At 49.1% G+C, this 22,839-nt stretch overlaps 8 protein-coding genes across 8 annotated transcripts; 3 read left to right on the top strand and 5 right to left on the bottom strand.

The window, feature by feature from the left end:
• The first annotated feature begins 251 nt into the window (after positions 1–251).
• BKA55DRAFT_25313 (uncharacterized protein) lies at positions 252–1,059 on the top strand. The gene has a single exon (XM_046185374.1). The coding sequence runs from the start codon at positions 504–506 to the stop codon at positions 924–926; it is 423 nt and encodes a 140-aa protein (XP_046056624.1). The 5' UTR covers positions 252–503; the 3' UTR covers positions 927–1,059.
• Positions 1,060–2,363: 1,304 nt separating this feature from the next.
• On the bottom strand, positions 2,364–3,753 carry BKA55DRAFT_588445 (S-adenosylmethionine synthetase; the record flags this gene model as incomplete). The annotated part of the gene is made up of 3 exons (XM_046194788.1): positions 2,364–2,825; positions 2,881–3,564; positions 3,670–3,753. 3 exons carry the CDS (start codon positions 3,751–3,753, stop codon positions 2,364–2,366), a joined length of 1,230 nt encoding a protein of 409 aa, XP_046056623.1.
• A 1,741-nt stretch (positions 3,754–5,494) lies between these two features.
• BKA55DRAFT_25290 (GPN-loop GTPase) lies at positions 5,495–6,828 on the top strand. Its single transcript, XM_046185373.1, has 2 exons — positions 5,495–5,640; positions 5,797–6,828. Exons 1-2 carry the CDS (start codon positions 5,593–5,595, stop codon positions 6,649–6,651), a joined length of 903 nt encoding a protein of 300 aa, XP_046056622.1. The 5' UTR covers positions 5,495–5,592; the 3' UTR covers positions 6,652–6,828.
• A 176-nt stretch (positions 6,829–7,004) lies between these two features.
• Positions 7,005–7,544, bottom strand: BKA55DRAFT_682929 (uncharacterized protein; the record flags this gene model as incomplete). Its single annotated transcript, XM_046198430.1, has 1 exon — positions 7,005–7,544. One exon carries the CDS (start codon positions 7,542–7,544, stop codon positions 7,005–7,007), a length of 540 nt encoding a protein of 179 aa, XP_046056621.1.
• A 918-nt stretch (positions 7,545–8,462) lies between these two features.
• Positions 8,463–11,218, bottom strand: BKA55DRAFT_532480 (uncharacterized protein; the record flags this gene model as incomplete). Its single annotated transcript, XM_046189343.1, has 2 exons — positions 8,463–10,421; positions 10,478–11,218. The coding sequence occupies 2 exons, from the start codon at positions 11,216–11,218 to the stop codon at positions 8,463–8,465; spliced, it is 2,700 nt and encodes an 899-aa protein (XP_046056620.1).
• Positions 11,219–13,404: 2,186 nt separating this feature from the next.
• Positions 13,405–14,555, bottom strand: BKA55DRAFT_498776 (uncharacterized protein; the record flags this gene model as incomplete). Its single annotated transcript, XM_046186585.1, has 3 exons — positions 13,405–13,485; positions 13,534–14,266; positions 14,353–14,555. The coding sequence occupies 3 exons, from the start codon at positions 14,553–14,555 to the stop codon at positions 13,405–13,407; spliced, it is 1,017 nt and encodes a 338-aa protein (XP_046056619.1).
• Positions 14,556–17,277: 2,722 nt separating this feature from the next.
• Positions 17,278–18,953, top strand: BKA55DRAFT_532478 (major facilitator superfamily domain-containing protein; the record flags this gene model as incomplete). The annotated part of the gene is made up of 3 exons (XM_046189342.1): positions 17,278–17,429; positions 17,483–17,851; positions 17,933–18,953. The coding sequence occupies 3 exons, from the start codon at positions 17,278–17,280 to the stop codon at positions 18,951–18,953; spliced, it is 1,542 nt and encodes a 513-aa protein (XP_046056618.1).
• Positions 18,954–20,692: 1,739 nt separating this feature from the next.
• BKA55DRAFT_682925 (Ser-Thr-rich glycosyl-phosphatidyl-inositol-anchored membrane family-domain-containing protein) lies at positions 20,693–21,534 on the bottom strand (the record flags this gene model as incomplete). Its single annotated transcript, XM_046198429.1, has 2 exons — positions 20,693–21,249; positions 21,303–21,534. The coding sequence occupies 2 exons, from the start codon at positions 21,532–21,534 to the stop codon at positions 20,693–20,695; spliced, it is 789 nt and encodes a 262-aa protein (XP_046056617.1).
• Between the last annotated feature and the right edge of the window lie 1,305 nt (positions 21,535–22,839).

The following is a 22,839-nucleotide window of genomic DNA, read 5'->3' as shown; positions in this document are numbered from 1 at the left end:
ACAAGACCAACATGTGCATAGACTCCCCTTGTGTCCCCAATACAACGTTGGATCTTAACTTGAGGGGCTCACAAGGATCGTATGAGCTCTAATAATGCAGGGATATCTGGAAGTCGAATAGGCTACTTCATCCTTTACTCCTATATCGGAAGATTCGACAGCTCCCACCCCATGTGAAACACGTTTACACAATGAGTTGGAGAGGTGCCGTTCGGCTTTGAGAACTCTTTGCACAAGCATCAACTGCGGGCGGGAATGGTACAAATTAATGATTCCCGCAAGGAAGATCCTTTCCAGATTTCGAGGATCTAGGGCACGCCTTTTCTCTCGTGGAAAGCAGGGCCTGTCTCGTTTCCGGTTGTGGTGAACTCCATTAAAAGGCAACCCATGACGCACTACATGTTCACTGGGCCAAAGTTCCAGGCGGCCAGTTGTCTGTTTTCCTGTTCATATTTCAAGCCCAGACATCTACCTTTCAGCCTTACTGATACGCTGCCGTTGGAATGAGCGCAGCGCAGCCTCAAGCAATGTATCCAACGTTATCCAAACGAGTCCAAGGGGTCCAGACTTGGCAACACATTTTGCGGCACGGGGCATCGGCATTCGCCCAGTTCGCTTTACGATGCAAGCGAATGGTGGAGGCTGGGACCCTTGTGAACCTATGTTGCCATCGTGGTTTTACACCTCTAGATTCGTCGTTTTCTCTGGAACGGCTCATCACATTGGATGGCTCGGGTCTGTCCGACGAGCAGCTTGTTAGCCAGAGGCAACAACAAGTCGCCGAACCGTCCAGTGAAATGGCCTTCGCCATTTACTTATTCGAAGCGGCTAAACTGAACTCGGAGATTCAATATATTGCGCAAAGTATCATAAGAGATACGCCTAGATATGCTTATCCTAGAGTGACTAATATCAACGATTGGTAAAATGCTATGCTATAGTGACTAGATGAGTGGTTAAATAAGATACCTAGTCTTGATGACCCTGATGTGTTATATCTGCGAACGACTTATCAGATTCGATACCAGTCTACGAATGCTCCTATTGAGACCTAGTCCTGCCACACTTTCTTTTGAGGGGTCAGTGACTGATTACCACGGCAAGCCACAGGTACGTTCCGTAATATGCCGGATTCCAAGCGGTCTCGTCCCTAGAACTTTTGGACCTGTCATAGCGCAGCGAGTTATTCATCAATCACTATTCTTACTGAGCTAATACACTGCCTCACCAAGTTTTACCCACAAATGGTCATTTCGTACTTCAAAGCCTGCAGACTCCGCAGATCGCCAGTAGTTATCCCTTTCGAGAGAAGGGTAATTTCGAGAGAAGGGTAATTTCGAGAGAAGGGTGACATCACTTCAAGCAACTCCGTAATATCGAACAGGAAGAAGCGATCGTGTCCAGGGACATCTACTGTTACCAAGACCTTTTATAACACAGTGGTTACTCCAGTTTAATTACGGGAGGTTTGATATTACAATAAACCAAACAATGATAAGTAAGTTATATATATGATAACGGTTTATGCAGAGTTCATAGGTTGTCATGATGAGGGGGTTCTTCGTGGCGCTACCCTAGTACCATGGCCAACCAAGGAACTTGCCCGTGTGTATGAGAGTTTCGGGTTTCCGTTTGTGGCCAAGGGCATCATGACACCTATTCAACACCAACGCGACCTACTCTATGTCTTCAGCAGAAAAGCTCAGACTTCACAGCAAACAGATATTGGACAAGTATTCCCTTGACGTGATTTCTTTCTTGGTCTAGCTGCTGTCTCAGTTCGCAGCGACACGGCATATCTATCACTAGCCCTTCACTTCAGGTCCTTATCATCTCCAAGATTGACATTCTTGCCAATGATCCATCCAACCTTCAACCGCGCCATGGTCTCGCCCGCCTACTGCATCAGCTCGGCTAGAGATCCAGGAAAGAAAAAGATGTTGAAGTTCTTTTGTTTCCTCGTCAAAACGCCGCTCTCACACGAATGCGTCGTCTTTTTTGTCATTCCCTTGTCGTGGTATCGTTAAAATGCAAGTCTCTTTTGACCCTTTTTGCTTCGCCTCACAAATGCAGGTTTGCCCTAATATGTCTTTGTTGAAAGACGCCCACTCCGTGCCTGGTATATATCGCAAAAGAATCCCCACTACCGTATAACCGAAATGGCTTTTTGGATAGAAATTATAAACAAAACAAATGCCGGAAACCGACCGTCCTCCCTTCCGGTGGGAGATACACAGGTTTCGTTGAGAACCGTACGCCGCCTATATTTGCTAAATCAAATGAACTGATTAAACATCTTCAAGATGCATGCAGAGAGCTGTTGAATACTCTTTTGGTGACTTGATACAATGTCAATGGTCAACTTAGAACTTGAGTTCCTTGGGCTGCTCCCAGCTGAAAGACTGGTTGGTACCGAAGTGACCGTTCTTGGCAGTCTGGAGGTAGATGGGGTGGTCCAGGTTGAGCTCGCGGACAATGACACCAGGTCGGAGGTCGAAGTTGTCTCGGATGATCTGGACAAGCTCCTCGGAGGTCTTCTCGGAGGTGCCGTAGGAGTCGACGTAGATGGAGAGAGGCTCAGCGACACCGATGGCGTAGGAGAGCTGGACAAGAGCACGTCGGCAGAGCTTGGCGTTGACGAGGGACTTGGCAATCCATCGACCGACGTAGGCAGCAGATCGATCGACCTTGGAGAAATCCTTACCGGAGAAAGCACCACCACCGTGGGCACCCCAGCCACCGTAGGTGTCGACGATGATCTTTCGGCCGGTCAGACCAGCGTCACCCTGGGGACCACCAATGATGAAGAGACCAGAGGGTTGGATCTGAAGGGAGAGTTAGCACTTCCGCTTGTTCCTTGCTGTGTTTTGTCAAACTTACGTGGTAGATGGTCTCGTCGCTGAGGTACTTAGCGGGGATGACCTTCTTAATGATCTTCTCCTTGATCTCCTTGCGGAGCTCCTCAGTTGAGATATCGGGAGAGTGCTGAGCAGAGACGACAACGGTGTGGACACGCTGGGGAACAACGGCACCGTTGTCGTGCTTGTACTCAATGGTCACCTGAGTCTTAGTGTCGGGTCGGAGCCAGGGGAGAGAACCGTCGCGGCGAGCAGCGGACATGGCAGCGTTAAGCTTGTGGGCGAAGAGGAGAGTGAGGGGGAAGAGCTCGGGTGTCTCGTCAGTGGCATAACCGAACATGATACCCTGGTCACCAGCACCGAGCTGCTCGAGAGCCTTCTCGTAGTGAAGACCCTGAGCGATATCGGGAGACTGCTGCTCAATGGCGACGAGCAAGTTGCAGGTCTTGTAGTCAAAACCCTTAGCGGAGTCATCATAGCCGATGTCCTTGATGGCATCACGGACGACCTTCTGGTAGTCGAGCTTGGCCTGGGTGGTGATCTCACCGAAGACCATGATCATACCAGTCTTGGTGGCAGTCTCGCAAGCAACCTTGGAGAGGGGATCCTCCCTGAGGCAGGCATCGAGGATAGCGTCGGAAACCTGATCAGCGATCTTGTCGGGGTGGCCCTCACCGACGGACTCGGACTGGTTGGTTGTCAGTGACTGGACTGCGGGATAATAAGACCTCGGTACAAGGTCACATTGATAGATCCGATAAGGAATCGCTCAGATGTGGCTTGCGCAATGGCGGGCTCAGGAGGGACCTACGGTGAAGAGGAAAGAACCCTCGTTGTAGTGCTTCCATGAGGAGAGCTCGGCGTGAACGCCGTTGGTGCCGTTGGTAGCAGACATTGTGAGGATTTAGGTGAATGAAGAGAAGGATGTGAGAGAAAGAGGCGACGGCTAAAGCTGGACAGACGCGGACAAGTCTGTTTATTTGGTGACGATGGAGATGAGGTCACTGAAAAAGCTGATTGTTAGAATAACCCGACAATGGAGAGCAATTGGAACAAGGACATACCAGAGAAAGAAGGCGCTGGAGAAGGGAGGAAATAGAAAGAGGATGAAGAAGGGAAAAGCAGAAAAAGATTCGAAGCGGGAGCGGGAGGTAGTAGTACCTTAAAGAAAAAGGCGGGAAGGAGGGGGATGTGCGAATACGTTGTTTGCAGGCTTTATTATGAACGAAGTGGGGGGTGGGAATTTTCCTTACCAAAAGGTCGGAGAGATTTATGTAGGTACCTTAGCTCGGGCAGTTTTTTCTTTCGTCCTTTCTTCCAGACTTTGTAGACAACCACCAGGATGAGCTTACTCGAGACTTGTGCAATGACTCGGTTGACGCCTATGTGACTACAATCTCAATGTACCTATTGAATAGTGCCCAATGCCACAGTACAATGGCTTCTCAATGAAAAGGTGGGGATCGACAAAAAAATAGTGCCTGCTCGTTTTTTTCTGTTGAACGGCCCTCGGTCGCGATTGTCCAAATCTACAGGGTCCGAAGTCATAAGAGGGTACCTGGGTTAGTATGGGGAAATAGCGTGAAACACAGGTACACAGCTTATCGCGGAGGGTAGGCTTTCGGTGGCCGCTACCCTTGGCAATGGAGGGGTAAATGACACTTGGAAAGAGAGAAAAGGCACGTTCTTCGGAAGCCGAAATTTGCGGCAGTATTGCGCCATCGCACCTGCCGTCAGTTGCAGACAGTGTCAGCCTGCCAGTGTTCGGAATACAAGAAAACAGATGTCCTTCTCGACCCGGGAGTGTTGACATTATAGAATACCCTTTTTCTTTATGATTGATTCATGAAATATATTCCTAAGCTTTACCTAGGTAGTCCTAAGTCTGAGCAGAGTGTCCTCATAGATTGAGTGGTTGAGATCTTAACTCTACATGTTAATCTCGCTTTTCTTGCACCCTCTCGCTAACCCGAGCTCATCAATGCAGTTGCAATCCGTTCCTTACTCGTACTCGTCTCCCCGCTTCCCGTCAATCCCCTCATCTAAGTTAGGATATCCGGTTGAAGGAACAATGGGCCATGAGTTGCCGAACCTATCAGCCGCAATCCTTCCAAGAATAATCCTTGACCAATTCCCTGACTGATTTTCATACACGTGCACCAGCATCTGGAGAAGATCGTTGAGTGGATGTCGATGAAAGAGTGCCTCTACCAACGTGAAAAGGTTATCATGATGGCCCCGAGTCTAGGCATGATAACCTAGTACATGTACAGTAATGGCGGGGCAGATAGCTTCACACGAGAGGCCAAAAGAGAAAAGAGGCTGAGAAACGACTTTTTTTTTTATGGCGCCGGAGCAGGAGGGGCAAAAACGGCGAGGAAAAGAAGGTGTGAAAAAATCCGAACTTTTACCCCACCCTTCAAGTTCCCTTCCAGAACATGTCAAAATTTCACTACCTTTCACAAGCTCGTCACCATCACCATATCGAGAAGTGTAACCCTCATCGATATCCAACCAACGAGAAATAACCGACGTTGAACCTTGGCTATACAGTGCAGAGCTATCACTTTCTGTCATACTATTCTACTAGATCGGCCCCTCTATCTCAAAGCAAGCGGGGCTGCTTAGAGTAGCTACCTACCTAGCTTCGACCTTTGGAGCTATCAAATCGAATCGAGGCCCTTGTCAACTTGACAAACAAAGCAAACACCACATTTATCTTCGCATCTTCAACATGAGCAAGTTCGGTGCCATGATCATGGGCCCTGCAGGCGCGGGCAAGGTACGTGGAATTGTCCTTTGCTTTAGCTTCTGTTCTGCGATACCGCCTCTTGTTGCATCATCGTTCTCATCATGCTGCCCTGGATCGCGTGCTTGATATTTTGTTCCCGACATTCATCAATGCGCCCCAACTAACTCTGCATTCTTTCGCATCTAGTCAACTTTCTGCGCCGCCCTCATCACCCATCTTAACCTTAATCGCCGTTCTGCCTTTTACATCAACCTTGACCCTGCCGCCGAATCATTTGAGCATGAACCAGATCTCGACATCAAAGAACTTATTTCTCTCAAAGATGCTATGGAAGAAGTTGGCCTCGGACCTAACGGTGGCCTTATCTATTGCTTTGAGTTCCTCATGGAGAACCTCGACTGGTTGACCGAAGCTCTCGACAGTCTGACCGAGGAATATCTCATTATCTTCGACATGCCTGGCCAGATCGAGTTATACACACACGTGCCTATTCTACCAGCTCTGGTCAAATTTCTGTCCCAGCCGGGCTCTCTTGACATCCGCATGGCCGCTGTCTATCTCCTCGAAGCCACATTCGTCGTCGATCGGGCCAAGTTTTTCTCTGGTACCCTTAGTGCCATGAGTGCCATGCTCATGCTCGAGGTGCCACACATTAACATTCTGTCCAAGATGGATCTCGTAAAGGGCCAAGTGAAGAAGAAGGATCTCAAGCGCTTCCTCACACCTGACGTGGGTCTGCTCGACGATGACCCCATTGAGCGTGCGCGTCGTGTTACAGAGGGTCCCGAAGCCGAAGACGACGAGTCAAAGGCACCTGACGAGAAGGAACAAGTGATGAAGGGTGCTAGTTTCCGACGACTGAACCGAGCTGTGGCTGGCTTGATCGAGAGCTTCAGTATGATCAACTATCTCAGGCTAGACGTGACCAACGAGGACAGCGTCGGTGCTATCCTAAGCTACATTGACGACTGCATACAGTTCCACGAAGCTCAGGATCCCAAAGAGCCCCATGATGAGGAATATGAGGATCATGACGATTAGTGTGGATATAATGGCAAAGGGAGAATCTGAGGAAAAGGGAATCTGTGGTATCTTGATAGTAGTATTGCATAGCGCCGGCGTTACTGATTGTTTCTCATGGTCTGAGATTGAATTGAGTTTAGACGTGATTTATCACAGTCTCGCTCTTTTTCCTAACTCGCCCCTTTCCACCTCTTTCGTGATAATCATAATACCAATGCTGATGGGTGTGATGTGTTGTTGTAGTCATGATATGTCCATGCTCTGTTTTTGGTGCTTTCCTTGACGTATTCCATCTTTCATGTCGTGTCATATGCAAAACAGCGATTGCTGCATATTTGCCGTCCGCATAGATTGTTCTGTATGGACGTTGCTTATCTCGATCGGCGTCCAGAAGCCGTGCCTCTGGTTCCGGTCATGCCCTGTTGCGCCTCGTAGCGATCATACTCCTGCAGCCAAACATCCTTGATAACGGCCAGGTATCCCACGATCTTGCCGCCCATGACAGCCATGTCCCTTGCACTCTCAAAGACGCCGCGCTCCCAGATCCACGCTGTAAGAGCAAGTAGTAAAGCCCAAGTCGCGATGCGCATAGCCATGCGCGTCCACCACATAAGCAGACGACGAATCCAATTAAGGATTATAACAACAGTGGCGAGTACAACCAGCGATGCGATCACGCCGACGAGGCCTTGGTTTTCCGCGAGTACGATCATGACGCGATTAAATAGCGGCTCGAGAAGAGGCGCGGCCGTGTCGAGAAGATTCTGCGCTTGATCGAGGACGTTGCGCGCGATGATTTGGACGGGCGAGCGTGGGTGCAGGATGTGTTTTTGGATAGAAGCGGCGAGCTCCGGGGGGAGAAGCGCTGTAAGGAGGTGCGTTGCCAGCGTTGGAGGTTCCACGGAGGGCATTTCGACGATAGTTTGTGATGGAAATTCTGTCAGTGTAAGGTTTGAGGTTGATTTTGTTGATGCTGGAGGGGGAAATGTTGTTTCGTGGCTTTTCTGTGCGAGCGTCCAGGGTAGTTGTGAAGGAAAAGTTGCGGTCTAAGATACCTAGCTCAGGTAAGCATTTCCTACTACTTACCCCCTTTGTTTACTGGAGTGTGACCCGGTTACATGAAGTGGCCTGAAGGTTATGTATTTTTTTGATGGCTATGTTGTCATATTGTGAATATTTATTAGATTGTTCTTCATAGGACGGTTCGATCTAATCTCATAGTGAGAGTATGTGCTCTGGAAGTATACTTTCATAATATATCAGCATAGGCGTTGAGGACATTTGTAAGACATCGATATGATTAAGGTTACAATGACTTTCTAGTACGTCTTAAGTGAATGGAAATGAGCTTTATCAACCATAAGATAATATTCAATAGTCTGTGGCCTACTCGTTCACATTCATTACCTTACCTACTCCGTACCAGCTTCTAAACTGATCTGACTCTATCACATGCAAAATGGTGCAATTTTAGCGAACGATCTCCAAGGGTCAAAGGGTCACAGCACGGACCAACATGTGCAAACAGCACGCGAGCAAACTATAGACAGCAATGAATTGAAAAGAGAAATATGTCGTGATTGAAGATATAAAAAAAAGTCCTGTAAAGGTCATAAGTTTAAGAATAAATAAGGAAGAAAATCGCTAGACTTGAAGGGTATCGAAAATAACCTGGTCTCATCCAAGACAGGTCTCAACTCCATCTGCTCAAAACCAGAGCATCATCATGTGTGATAATATCCTTATCCACCTCCATGTAAAGCGCCATGCAAGAAAAATACCACCTCTTTGACATACTTTGCCTGGTAAAAGTATTCGAACAATTATACTCACTCTTCAAGGCCCTCAAGAATGCGTCGCGCAGTATCAATTCTCCTGCGGTACATGCGTGCCTCTGTGCCAGCTCTCGATGATTCTGTCAATCCTAAGACACACTTCCCAAGACTGGCCACAAGTCTTTCGACCAAGATCTGACTTTCTTTGTCAAGCCCTTGTACAGCGGAAGTATTCCCGCTCTTCTGTCCATTTTCAATACCGCCCAACCCGGCTGCTTCATTAAGGAGACTTTCGGATATCTGCCTGAGCTCTGAGTCGGGTGATCCCCCGGGTGTACCTGTCGGTGTCAAGATTCCGTTGGTTCCCTTAGACTTGTCTACGAGAGGGAAGCTTCGGTTTGTTCCTGTCGACCCGAAAGATGACATCGAAGGTCGATGGCGTGCGTAGGTAGCTGCGCTGCTGCTAGGTCGACGAACCACGGTGTTGCGCCGGGGATGGCTTTGGTGATAATCGACGGAGCCGTTTCTCGAAGGGGCCCCTGATCGAGGGAACTTGAAGTTACCAAATGTTGCCCGTTTCGAGCTCAGAGGCGCGTCCGAATCGCCTGGCATGATGGCTATAGTCTCTGTGGCATCCTCGAAATCCGAGTTCCGGCTCGAACGACCTTCGGTGGCCGTGGCGAAACTGTTAAAGGACGACATGGTATCAACGCTCGGTCTCCTTTCGTGGTCAGAGTCAGAATCAGGTGCAGGAGCGGGGGCGACGATAGGGCCGCGGGTTGTCTCGACAGAATCACCAGAGCTCACACTGCTCCAGCTCTCTCGTCGATGTTGGCTCATTGTTCCCATTGCCGAGTGAAGGAAAAAGTGCTCGTAATCGAATGCATCCTCACGGTCCTCGTGGGACACGGGGGTTTGGAAGGCATCATGGTATGATGACTCGCCACTCTCGCTCTCAAAATCCACAAACTCGTCGTCGTCGTCATCCTCGACATCGTTGTTGTACTCTCCATTCTGTAGTCCGTAACCATTTTCCTCCTGCTTAATCTCTTCCTCCTCTTGTTCCAGATCTCCCTCCCACGTTTCGCCGTCATCATTCATGTCGTCATTTTCTTGCACTTGCGTTTGCACTTGAATGTCATCCTCAAGATCAGGTTCCGCATCAAGTTGCCGCGAAACCCTCTGCTCTTGAGCCACAACCACGTCCGGCGCGTCGGGAGTGCGAGGGCCATGTTCAGCTCCAGCATCTAACGTCTTCGCAGATTCTTCAGAGGGTTCGTTCGAGCCCTCCTTAGGTGAAGTTTGATCGTTTACTTTGTCCTTGGGCGACCCCTGGTTCCAAGGCGCTTGCCAAGCGGGAGTCTCCGGAGTAGTCTCTTGTGATGTTCGAGACTCTGGAAGTCCTTGATCCCATCTCGCGTGAGTAAAGGGGCTGGGTGTCCTAAGGCTCTGCAGACTACGGCGTTTCAAGCTGTCAGCCCGAGCTTGCTCTTTGAGACTGGAAATCTTTCCTCTCAGATCCTTCATCTGATGCTTCAAGTCACGGACCTGAGCAACAGATGCGGACCGAGGCATGTCTGTATCCGTCATGGAACCAAACGTGGGGCTCAACTGGTTATAGAGATGAGAGCTGCGTCGACTGTCTCCATTTGCACCGCCTTCATCTTCACTCAAAGTTTCCAGCATCGGATCAAGAGTCGTGGGACTCCTGTGAGGCGTGGCGCCGTATCCAATCCCGAGAGCATCGGCACTTCTGGAAGAAGTCAATGGCTGACGATAACCTCCAGCAGCACCCAAGGCGCTAGCAGAGCGTTGCGGGAAGCCTGGGCTAGCAAGGCCATTTTGTGAACTAGTTTCGCTGAGATTTCTTGAGTGCCCTTGACTCGAACTCAGAGGGATGGTAGACTCCCTCAAGGACGTCGCAGGTCGAACAATTGGCGGAGAAGGTGTTGATCCATCGGACATCGGAGTAAATAAAGAGCTTCTTGCCCTTGACAGGTTGCCCTCCATCGTCTGCAGTCTTGTCAGCGTTGCGCACTCATTATTTAGCTGGACAATGTGAAGCCTACCGTTAATCTTTGCTTCGCATTTGCCAGAATCTGTTCTGCCCTATCACTAAGAGAGCTGGTTGAATAGCGTTGCTCGGTAGCCTCCTGAGTACGAGCTATACGCGGAATCTTGGGTTCTCGTACAGCTGTACCCTCAACATATGAAGATGCCATGCTCTCCTCATCATCGCCCTGAAAGTTGACGTCGTCGACGCTGACAGAATCGTCAAAATCTCCGAAAGGCGCAGCGCGGCCTTGCGAAGTAATTGTGCTGTTGGAGTCGATCGAAGATTTCCTCTCACGCTGCAGAATTTGCGATCGCGACTTGATGCGGGTTACCCCCATTGTTGGGGATGAGCCCAATACGTGATCATCGTTGCTGTAAACGGATAAATGCGCCGAACCGCGACGTCCTCCTTTTCCTACCACGCTTTCAACTTCTGTTACCTCGCCAATGTCTGATAGCATAGTTCCGTTTCCATATATGATGGGCGTTGAGGGGGTGATTGGTCCAGCGATAAATTGGTTTTGCGAAGAAGGGAGGTGGAAGCGCATGTCATTGGTCTGAACATTATTCCATATCCTTATGGGTGACTGTGAACGCTCATCAAGGGAAACATCGCAATCGTAGTCGGGCAAGATCATGTCGGGGTTCGTAAGTGTCGGTGAACCAGGGACTGGCCCGTAGTTCAGTGAAGAACCCGAGCCAGACTTGCCATGGCGGACATCGCGACTGTAGTTAGGGAAGGTCTGCGCTGCCATGATTTCTATACCGGGGTTGGCTGATACCAGGGGCGAGGCAGTCGAGTTACTCGGTGTGGAGAGTGTCCAGTCGGTAGTATTATGTCTTGTCTCGCAGCGCGCCGAAGAAGCTACCGGCTGATTTTTAGGACACGGTGCCTGGATATGCCCTTATGTATCGGTCTCAGCTCGGTTGCGCACGCGAGTCGGTTTGTAGGAGGCTTTGTTGTGTTTCACTGTTTATATGAGAGTGCGCAGTCCGTGATTCGATAGAATTAGAGACAATGTCTCGAGGGCTGAGAGTTTGCAAGTCGAAAAGAAGAGTAGCGTGGCGCAAAAAATTAGGTAGAGATGCCGATCAGACAGAGAAAAGACGTAGTCGAGCGAGTAAGGAGCGAATGAATGAACGTGTTGTCGATTTAGTAGATAGAGCCGAGCAGAGCGAAGAGCAAGGTTCTATTCGCAAAGGGCGCAGTCAGCCAGAAACCTAATTAGGCATGAGAAATGAATGAGGAGAGCATCCAAAAGTTGGGATGTGGAAAAAAGCAATGGATGGACGGAAAGAGCGACTGATAGGTGGTGATGGATGTTGGGGTTCCGTCCATTAATTGAACGAACCGCGATCGAGCGAGGTACGTACCCTTTTAATTGAACCTGCAGATGCCCGGACCTCTTAAGACCTATTTGAACTCCACAGCTTAACAATGGATGCTTATAAGAAATAATGATGGAATATAGAGATCAAGCACAATGATACTTGTTTATGATGACTTTAAAAAGACGCAGTTGACTTCAGGTGATCAACAGAAACTCAATTGCGCAGTTTATCACCTCAACAATGACGAACAAAACCTTGGAATGCACTCTTCAATCTTTGGCGTCGGCGCCCAGTTTTAGATGCAGTGAACCGCTACTAAATCAAGGGACTGACCCGAAAAATGACCACTAGGCCGTTGAGCAAAACGGGAAATATGGGGGAACCCGCCTTGTTTTGCTGCTTGTTTGAGGCGTTTAGTTTTGCTCTAGTCCCATCCTGAGACTTTGATTGGTGCTAGCCAAAATGCAGTAAACCAAAGATTGAAATAATGGTTCGTGACGCCGCGCGTAGAGAAAAGAACAACAATGAACAATAAGAGGCCCAAGGGTTTTACGTAGTACAGAGATCTGCAATAAAAGTCTAAAGACCATACGCAATACACAACTACCACTGCATGTTGTCCTCCTGAAAAGAAAGGGATACGAGAATACCTGCAATAGTACATGACGATATGTGGTCTATCCTCCAATTAGGTTGTATACTCCGGTACTATGGAAAAACTAAGTTGATCAATATGTTGCACCAAGTAATTTCCATTCCCGTTATAGGCCAGGATTAAGGATCAAGAAACCTGGAAGACGCAAGGACTCAATGAAGATAGGGGCACCAGCTCAACCCACCGCTTCAGCTGTGATGTGCCTAATTAGGAAAGTTTCCAGAACACGTAGAGAACATCTTAATTAAACTTTGCTACCCCAGGATATTAAGCCACCTGTTTCATTCATGACAGCAGACTAACAAGACATTCAAGTCAATAATAAACAGAGCAATAATACTTCAATGCTTTGAAGCGACATTTCCCTCAAGCGGAGTCTCAGGGGGAAATCTGTGTAGATGCAGCAACGTCGTACACTCCATGTTGTATAAAAGATCGACCAACCAACCAAAGACCATGGCGACGCCCTGAACTGCAGTTCTTCAATAATTGACGCCTTCCAAAGCCTATGGAGATGAGCGACACTTACATGGCCCGGATTGTAACACAGAAATACCAAAAGTAGATCATATGATGAACTGTCCCTCATGGTAAGGAAAAACAACGGAATGGCTTACACCAAAAATCGCTGATCTCCCACCCACGGCCTTCCGCTGTTTTTCCTTACCCCCTAGACTGTCAACCCATCAGCTAGCCCATCTTTCAATATTTTACTGGTTCGTGACACAACGCCACACACGCTCACGACATTCACGCAAGCTTTTATGTTCAACATGTCTTCCCAATCATGCCGTCATCCCAGCTTTTTTGATATATCCCATCTATGACAACTCCTATAAAATGCATTCCCTTTTCACAGGACGACCGGCCCCGTCATGTTTCGTTTTCCATAATCTAGTTCAAAGCAATAATAACCTTCTTTCAAAATCTCTTTTCTTTAGGGTGTGAAAGCACTTAGTCGTCAGCGAAAGCCTCAGCTCGGGCTTCGACGCTCTTCTGCGACTCATCCTTGGAGGGTCGGTTGGCAATGAGGCGCTAACTGGTCAGTATCACAAACTTTGTCATATGGTGGAGGGCACTTACAACCAAGTTTCTCAAGAGGATAGCAATGGTAACCTTGCCGACGGATGGCACGTAGATGGAGGCCTTCTCCTTTATGGCGGGACCATCAAAGTTCCTGTACGAGGAGAAGTTGATGCAGACAGCACCGTCACGGATGAGCTCGGTGGGTACCTTGAAAGACTCGACGGGAACTCCTCCAATGACAACGTCACTGAGAGGAAGGCAGTCCTCGAGCTTCCAGCCCTCCTTATCCTCGACCTGGTGGCGGGCCTTCTTGATACCCTCTCCTCGGGTGAAGATCTGGACACCAGTGACGTCGACTGAGTAAACGGTGGCGCCATCGTTGGCGAGGAGGGCCGCAAGAGGTCGGCCATTGACCTCGGATCTGTTAATGACAGTGATAGTCTTTCCGAAAAGTCGGTTTCCGGAAGCCAGGATGGGGTTGTAAATCTGCAGGTACTCGAGGATCTTGACAACAGCGAGGGGAGTGCAAGGAAGGATGGACTTCTTGCGGTTCTCAGGAGGGTCAATGAAGCGAATGTTGTGGTACATGTTATGGATGTGCTTGTGTCGAAGACCCTCAACGTCCTTTCCAAGGTCAACAGACTCCTGGATGTACTTGTCGTGAGAGGGGTTGTTGGGGAAGATAGGGTAGTAGACAATCATGCCGTCGACGTTGTCATCTTCATTGGCCTTCATTATCTCCTCCTCGAGGAGCTCCTTGTCCACAGTTCGGAGGTCAAAGTTGAATCCGCTGTGTTTTACATTAGCGCCAGGTCGAGGGGCAAGCATCACCCGATAGACTGGGCGATATTTAAGCCACGCAGAGGAATATCTCACTTCTCTTCACAAGTCTTCTTGGACCACTCAGCGTACTTGACAGCAGCGGGATCACCGTTGGCGAGGAAAGCAGCCAGTGTGGGCGTGCAAGGGTTCTCGCCTTGGATCTTGGCCAGTGTGTCCTTGACCTCACCAAGGTAACCCTTGGCGATAGTCTCAGCAGTGATGACCTTGCAGGTCTTGGGGACGGTTGAGGTAGCCATTGCAAATGTTCTCAGACTGCGGAAGCAGGTTATTATCTGAGATCTCATAGTCAGTCACATGTGTTGTTTCTCAATCTTGTGTCTTCTCTTCTGTTCTCTTCTTATGTGAAGTCCACCCAAGGTGAACAAACACACCGAGAAGATCCCCACACTAATCTGGCTATGAGCCGTACTACCAGCATTTTTTTTGGGTGAGGGGGGGAGAAGCATGATGCCGTCAGAGGAAACTTTTGGCACGTGATGAAGAACCTAACACATCCCAGAAAGGTCACATACCTTAAGGAAAACGGGTTTGATTCAACTTTGACCAGAAGCTGGAAGTTTGAGGAGAAAGAAGAACAAATAATCACAAGCAATTGTCCCCCACCAAAGAAAACAAAACTCTGAGTGGAGGGGCATCTTGAAGGAAAAATGTTTGCGCAAAAAAATTCAGACCCTTCTGTCATCCAGTCAGAGTCGAGCATTTACAGTGCCCCTCTTACTGCATACGGTTTAGCGAGATGATGTTACAGCAGTGAGAATCACAGAGGAATCCAATGCTAGAGACTCAAGATTTATCCCAATACTCAGTGAATCAAGAATTGTTATACCCAAAAGACCACTGAGCCTCAATCGAGAGATGAAGTAGAATATTCCGTACCGAACCCATTGTAAGTGTGCAGCGGAAAATAAGTAATTCGTCCATATTCGAGTTGAAGATTCTGGCTTCTGCCTCTGCCGATTTCGGCGCTTGTTTAAACGCTCAATTAGTTCCACTGACAACATCGACAATTTACAGTGGAAACCAATTATCGCCGTGCTAACGGTGACAGCTTTTAATATCCATTGCTTCCAGAAAAAAGAAGAACAAGAATCGACAACGAAAAACCGCTAAAGAAATATGTTGGTTCCAAGATGTCCAAGCGAACGACACAGAAGGTCCCAAGGCTCAGATCCCTGAACTCAATGTCGCTTTCCAGCGCTTTTAGTGGTTGCGCGGAAACGCCCAGTGGCTGAAAGGCCGAAAGGCTTTCGATAGTCGCTGAGTTACTCAGGATTCGGGACATTCGAGGTCTTTTTGTACTGCGCTGAACATTCCACAGAGATTTTGGAGAACCTGATGAATGGGCGCAGAAGCAAGTGCTTATGTACCTTTTGAAGGCTCTTATGATCATTGAGAAGCATGGTATTAATCACCAGTTATTGTATCTTGTTATCAGCAATGGGGCCGTTGAACAGCCTATCTAGGAAGATTCGGGGAGATTAAAAAGTCTTCTAAAGGTCATTTCTCATGAACAATCCCTGGTGTTGTACAGCCAGTACCGACGATCCGGAGCCCCCAAATCTTGACACGACACCACCGCATCAGAACGCCCGCGAAGAGATAGGATAATTCCCTAGCGCCTTGCCGTATCTGGTACAATCCTTTGAGTTTTGGCTCAGCAATCAGGTCGTTTCCGAGTTCGAACCACTTTCTTATCTCCGTTGGTCCCAAAGCCTGTTCGCCCTTTATCGCTGAGACTCCAATCTATACTATATATATGGCACTACCCCGCCACCCTTTCGCTCCGCGGAGATTCACATTTCAACGCTCCAAACACCACCACGGCCTTATCTCTCAACCGACTGGGTGCTAGTCAATGCCCCTGGACAAAAGCCACCTTAAAGCGGCTCGGGGATCGCAGTAGCCTTGTCCCTTATCGCGGCTCTTGTCTGATCGCCCTGCTGCAGCCCGTCACACCTGGTACACCCGGCACCCCTGACCAATGGCATGTTGGATATTTGACCACGGACGATCAGCTTATCGTAGGTGAGCAGCTTGGCTTGCAGCTAGGAGCTGCTCAGGCTAGTACAGTCGTAGTAGCTTCGGTACATGGCCGCCAGTCTCAACGCCTGATGATGATGCAGGCCTTATCTCGCCATGCCATGCCATGTCCACGCGAGGACGCGTCTTGTCTTCCGACTTGCATTCTTTGAGACATGACATGGAACCCCAAGAAAAAGCATATGCAAATACCTACCATTCGTCCGAATCGTTATCTCTGCCGGTTAATTCTGTTCCGAAAATTGGCTGCCCTTTCTCGCTCGCTTGACTGATTACGACTCGACACTTAAGGTTATCTATCTAGGAGCTGTCAGGGGCTCATGGCATGTTTTCCTAAAACACCAAAATATTTCTCGGATATTTCACAAAAAACTCTGAATATATAATCACAGAGCAAGTGTTCCGCCAAGAACGATCGTTACCGTTGGGAGGCTTCCACGTTATCAACTTATCGGCCACTGAGACTCTGTAACACTGCATTGCAACGGGCCGCTCTTAGCCCCCGTCATCAGCCCAGTTCTTATCGGATTAACGAGGAATCATTTACAGAAATCTGGTTTGAGCATCTCCGGGCCTCCGGATTATCGCTGGTCTATTCACTCACTGCAGTCTCATTGAGACAGCACAGCCAGATAGACTTCTTATCAACTCGAATTCCCACAAAAAGATCTAGGAAATCCGGAGATACTGTTTTCGATATTCTTGTCAATCTGGGGTCGTGGAGTACACGATATTCTCATTCTATATATCTTCTAAGCATTGTCCATTTCAAAAAAGATATTCACCAAGCTCAACATCAACAAGCAACTCAGAGACAAACAGAAACCTCTTAGCTCTCACGAATTCTTTCAGCCGTTTTCAAAAGACTCAAATTGGTTGTCTTGACATTTCCCAATCTCATCAATTAGCTTGTTCAAGATGGGTTTTCAAATCGCCCACCTGTGGATGACCCCTGAGGTCAATCCCATCAGCCGAAAAGCACGAAGTGTGCCTATGCTCAACCCTATCAACGTTTATGGTCGAGTATTCTCTTTCTCATGGCTCGGTTTTATGCTTGCTTTCTGGGCATGGTGAGTCTCAAAATCCAAATGTTGGTGATGTGATAATCTGACTTAATTTTTAGGTACACCTTCCCACCCCTATTGACTGTCACTATCAAAGAAGATCTTCATCTTACACCGGCTCAAATCGCAAACTCCAACATCGTTTCTCTATCCGCTACTTTCTTCCTTCGATTCATGACCGGCCCTCTTTGTGATCAGTATGGACCTCGACGTGTCTTTGCCTACTTGATTCTCCTTGGCTGCCTCCCCATTGGCCTCGCACCACTTGTCAACAGCGCCACTGGTCTATATATCTCTCGATTCTTCATTGGTATTCTCGGTGCAACTTTCGTCCCTTGCCAGGTTTGGTGCACCGGTTTCTTCGATAAGAATGTTGTTGGTACTGCCAATGCCCTCGCCGGTGGCTGGGGTAATGCAGGTGGTGGAATGTAAGTGAACACCCTTTCGTGACACTCAAAGCCCTTCGATATGGAGGACTGATTGAAGAAAAAGTCTAACTCTCTGAATAGCACTTACTTCATCATGCCTGCCGTCTTCGACTCACTGGTCGCTCATCAGGGCATGTCCCCTTCCAAGGCTTGGAGGGTTACCTTCATTGTCCCCTTGATCTGCCTGATTGTCTGCGGTCTCGGAATGCTGTTCCTCTGCCCTGACAGCCCTATGGGATCATGGGAAGATCAGGCTATGCTCGTCCGAAAGAATATGGAGGCTCATGGAATGTCCAGCTCTGGTGACGTTACCCCCGTCGGTACACCTGACCGCTGCGGTTCAGATGAGGAGAAGAGCCCTGGTGAGGAGAGGGATGTCAAGGTTGGCGACCACGAGCACCCCATCTCACGCAACGAGGCCATGGAGTTCGCCCGAGGCGAGGTCATTGTCAAGCCAACTCTTCGTGATGCCCTTCCTGTCTGCTACTCTCCTCAGACTATCTTCCACGTCGCCACCTATGCATGCTCCTTCGGCGGTGAGCTTGCTATCAACGCTATTCTGAGCTCCTACTTCAAGAAGAACTTCCCCCACCTCGACCAGACCAAGGCTAGCAACTACGCTGCTATCTTCGGTTTCCTCAACTTCCTTAACCGACCTCTTGGTGGAGTCATTGCCGACATCATCTACAACAAGTGCGGACGTAACCTCTGGCTCAAGAAAGCCTGGATCGTCGTTTGTGGTGTGTTGACTGGTGCTCTTCTCATTGTCATCGGAAAGGTCAACCCCTCCGAGGCCAACGGCGGCGACATTGGTACCTTGGTTGGTCTCGTCGTGGTCATGGCCATTTTCATTGAGGCTGGTAACGGTGCCAACTTTGCCCTTGTTCCCCACGTCCATCCTTCTGCCAACGGTATCCTCTCTGGTCTGACTGGCGGTGGTGGTAACATTGGTGGTGTCATCTTCGCCATTGTCTTCCGCTTCATGCACGGCGGCAACGACTATGCCATGGGTCTCTGGGTCATTGGTATTATTACCATCGCTCTGAACTTGGCGGTTTGCTGGATTCCTCCTCTGCCCAAGGGCCAGATTGGTGGCCACTAAGGGCAGAATTGCAGTATTGGAAAAGGGAAAAATACAAATGGGATAGATGGGTGTTTTATGAACTTGTTAACTGGTTTAAACGGCGAGCGGGCGCGCACTGGAATTGGTCACGATTTGGGAATGGTTAAACTATCGTTGGGATAGATGGAATTGGTATGGGACAGACAGGATATCCCGCCGCATCAGACTCGATGCGAGATTTATTTCACGAATATTATTGGATTATAATTAAACAACTTCGAAGCAGTATGTTTTTGATGTGATTTCACCGTGCTTGAAGTGAAGTGGCACATATAATGAGCTCAGCCTTTCAATATTCTCATCAAATTGTACAGCGACATTCATTATGATGGTCTTTGTATCACCCGCGACCAGCACTTGATGGCCGCCGATCAATTGCCCTTCACTTTAACCAAGACCAAATGACGTGCGCAATGAAACATTTGATGTTCCTGTCGATCAGAAGCCACAAACGCCGCGCCAGTTTGACAGAAAGACAAGAGGCGCGCTACAGTAGCACAGGGTGGAAAACGGGCTTTTTTTCATGTCTCTCCATTGAGAAGTTGTGAGACGGAGCACGAATGTGAGACCTGCGTACGCAATCAACTACACGCCAAGTTTTTATGTGTCGCTGTTACTGGATCAACTTGACAACGAGACTTGGCATGTGTTTCTTATAAAGAGGTCTCCATTGCCATGATTCTCATACGATTGAAATGTCTTGTCATGCTTGGAAGTGGAACATACCATGAAATGGCCTTTTATCTCTACACAGCTTCAATTGTAAGCCAACAAACCTGTATCCCTTGCACCAATTCACAGCAAGGGCCCCATCCCAAGCATTTTGATCAACAGGGAGGCGTAACAACAAAATACCTACCATGGACCTATCTTTAGTCACCCTCTCACAACACATGCATTCCAGTCCAAGGCCGGTGGGATGAGGCTTCAAGCTCATGCCAAGGCCGCCACTCCCGGTAACGGTTGAAACGGACAATGACGGCTTTGCAATGTCTAAACATTCCTGTCAGCTGTAGGGCCTCATTAATGGATGGGTGTGCAGGTAACGTTATGGTTGAGACGAGACGACGTCAGGCGAACTGACTGGGTCAACTCATCTCAACTTACTGCAAGATGAGAAAGGAACCTGGCATGACAAGGACAAGTAGACAAGAAAGTCCAAACCGAGGAGAATAAACAGATGAATTGTTTCCTATGTCCAAAGAACCCGGTCTGCAGTGTAGGTTAGAGTAACTCAGTACCACCCCAAAAATGCATATGCAAGGTTATATCCTGGTAGTTTCATCCTACGATAATCTTCATGTCAATACGAACAAACTAGCAACATCACTAATCACAGTTAAATACAAATCGTAGTCCAGTGTTAGAAAGAAATGGGTATTGTAGCAATAACACTAATTGACAGGAATCTCTTGGGAAAACAAAAGCTGGGTCATATGTCTATTAGACGTAGCGGCGAAGGAACACATGGCAGCTACATCAGGGGAACTTGATCAAGACAAATAACCCAAGTGGGTTTTATAGTTTTTCCTCAATACATTAACAATCCAGAAAACCTTCCAACTCGTAGATACCAACAAAAGAAGCAACGTATGTGCGCAAAGGCCTGATATACCCAGACTGCTCCATACCTGAAGAAACGAGAAACCCTCTAAAATGCAGTCATGAAGTCATGACGCCACGCAGGAACCAAAGATTAAATTGGTGCGCGGCCTCGCTTACAGAGCGAAAGCGGCCATGACGAGACCAGCAACAACGGCAATGGGAGCGCCGAAGCGGGCAGCACCAGAGACGGGGACGGGAGTAGGGGTGGGCTGGCCGTAGACGGGAGGCTGACCAGCGGGCTGAGTGGGAACAACAGGAGGCTGAGCAGGGTGGGTGTAGACGGGAGGGTTGGGAGCAGTGCCGTTGTGGGCAGGGGGAGCAGGAGGAGCAGGGTAGTGGGTCTTGACAACGGGGACGAAGGTGGTGGGAGAACCAGCAGTGTTGTTGCAAGGGACGGTGACGGTCTCGGAAACAGCAACGACGGTGGTCTCAGGGACGGGGTAAGCGGGCTTGGTAGGCTTAGGAGCGACAGCAGAGGGAACCTCGTAGTCGTTCTTGGTCTGAGAGGGCTTCTCCTCGGACTTCTTGGCACCCTCAATCTTGAAGGGGAAAGAGTACTGGAAAACCTCGGGGTTGCTCTCGAGCTTGAGGACGAGACCGTAGACGTTCTCGGTTCCAAGGGTGGAGTCAATGGCCCAGCTGTAAGAAGCAGCGTCGTTGTCAATGCCAGCTAAGGATCTGTTAGTGAATCCGATCGAACATCCTGTCTCCGTCGCTACTCACTGGCAATGGTCTTGATGGGGACCTGGGTGTTCTGGGTAGCACCACCGATCAGAGAGATGGAGATCTTCTCGCCGGAGTACTTGGGCTTGGCCTGCCAGGTGATCTCGAGGGTCTTGCCAGCGGAGACCTCCTCCCAGTTGGTGGGAGTGAGAACGGGGTCGAAGTCGGCGACCTGGGCGAGGGCCTTGGCGGCGAAGGCCATGAGGGCAGCGGCGGAGATGGTGAACTGCATCTTGAAGGCTGGATTTAGGAATTACGGTATATAGTAATTGTATCGGAGGAAAAGAGAGACGGGGTTGGATAATAGGGAGCTGTAAAGCAACCTAAAATTATTAAGTATAAAAAAGAGTGTGGTGGGCTGAAAGCCGAAAAGAGTGACTGGTATGAAGGTGGTGGTGAAGAGAGAGAAAAAAACAAGAAGAAGCAGAGGATCAAGCTGGGGTTTTGTGATAAATGCCAGAGGGGGACTGGGTGTGCCATCAGAGCACGACAGGGGTGGGGAATCACGGTACGTACCTCCAAAACACCTTCCAGAGTTTCCAGGTTGGGCCAACCCCTGCGGGACCATTGAGCGCCAAGGGAACGCTAAGGCAGGTACCATGCTGGCCCTCCACTGGGATGACCTTTGTGTGCCTGAGATACCCACCACACCCTCCAGCCCAGCCCGTACCTTACAGGAGTTAGCTGCACCTGGCTGTTCCTGAGTCGGCGCTTGCAGGTAGGTAGGTAGCACGACAACTTAGGACACAGAAGGCAACCAAAAGCACAACCAATATTGGGGAGCCTCCCCACAAAACACTGTTGGTCGGTGAAGGCGCGTGTTCAACGGCTAGCGGAACTAGTCCAGGGGCAGGCTCTAAAGTCGGCGCGACAGGGCATTGAATCTTAAGACTCACAGACAATGCGGTTCGCTAATTGGCAGTGTTTGTTAATGCACCCTGAACAGCCCTTCTACTGCGCACCAGTCACAGAAACTGCACTGAAATCCTTTGGAAGCGAGTCTCAAGGATTCTTCGCCCATAGGTCTCACGAAATCCATTCAAGCCGCTGGACAATCCGGTCCAGACCAATCACGGTTAGCAGTTCATCTACCACCAGAATTAGTCAGGGGAATCCTCCAATGGATTGCCAGCATGATACGCCATTGAGTTGTTCCATGAACACCCAGAACAGAATGTCCGTGGTTTATTTCCCCTGGTGACCGATTGCGAATCTGAATCTGGAGCAATCTCTGCTAACATGTCTCTGGCCATGCCATGTCTTGTCCGTTCCGTCTTACCGTCTCAATCGCTAATAGGTATGCGGGCCCTATCTTTAGAGGGCCCTGCTGTGGACTGTCTGAACAGGTCGGACCATGAGGCCGAGATAATACCTGGAATCAACACTGTTGCATTTGTTGTACTGCAGTAAATGCACCCGCGCACTTGCTCCTGTAGGCAAATATCCCCTTGTCAGCATTCGTCCGAAAAGATGGATGTAATTAAACTTGAGTGGGCGAGGTTCTGTCGATTGGCTACAGGCTGGGGCGCACATGTCG

Source organism: Fusarium redolens (genome assembly GCF_020744475.1).
Source record: "Fusarium redolens strain MPI-CAGE-AT-0023 chromosome Unknown BKA55scaffold_1, whole genome shotgun sequence".
NCBI classification, from domain to species: Eukaryota; Fungi; Ascomycota; class Sordariomycetes; order Hypocreales; family Nectriaceae; genus Fusarium; species Fusarium redolens.
This window is presented reverse-complemented; position numbering and strand designations above follow the sequence as displayed.

Coding starts and splice junctions, on each gene's coding strand:
- BKA55DRAFT_25313 (XM_046185374.1), top strand. CDS start 504: ATGAGCGCAGCGCAGCCTCAAGCAATGTATCCAACGTTATCCAAACGA.
- BKA55DRAFT_25290 (XM_046185373.1), top strand. CDS start 5,593: ATGAGCAAGTTCGGTGCCATGATCATGGGCCCTGCAGGCGCGGGCAAG. Junction 5,641..5,796: donor GCCCTGCAGGCGCGGGCAAG/GTACGTGGAATT, acceptor TTTCGCATCTAG/TCAACTTTCTGCGCCGCCCT.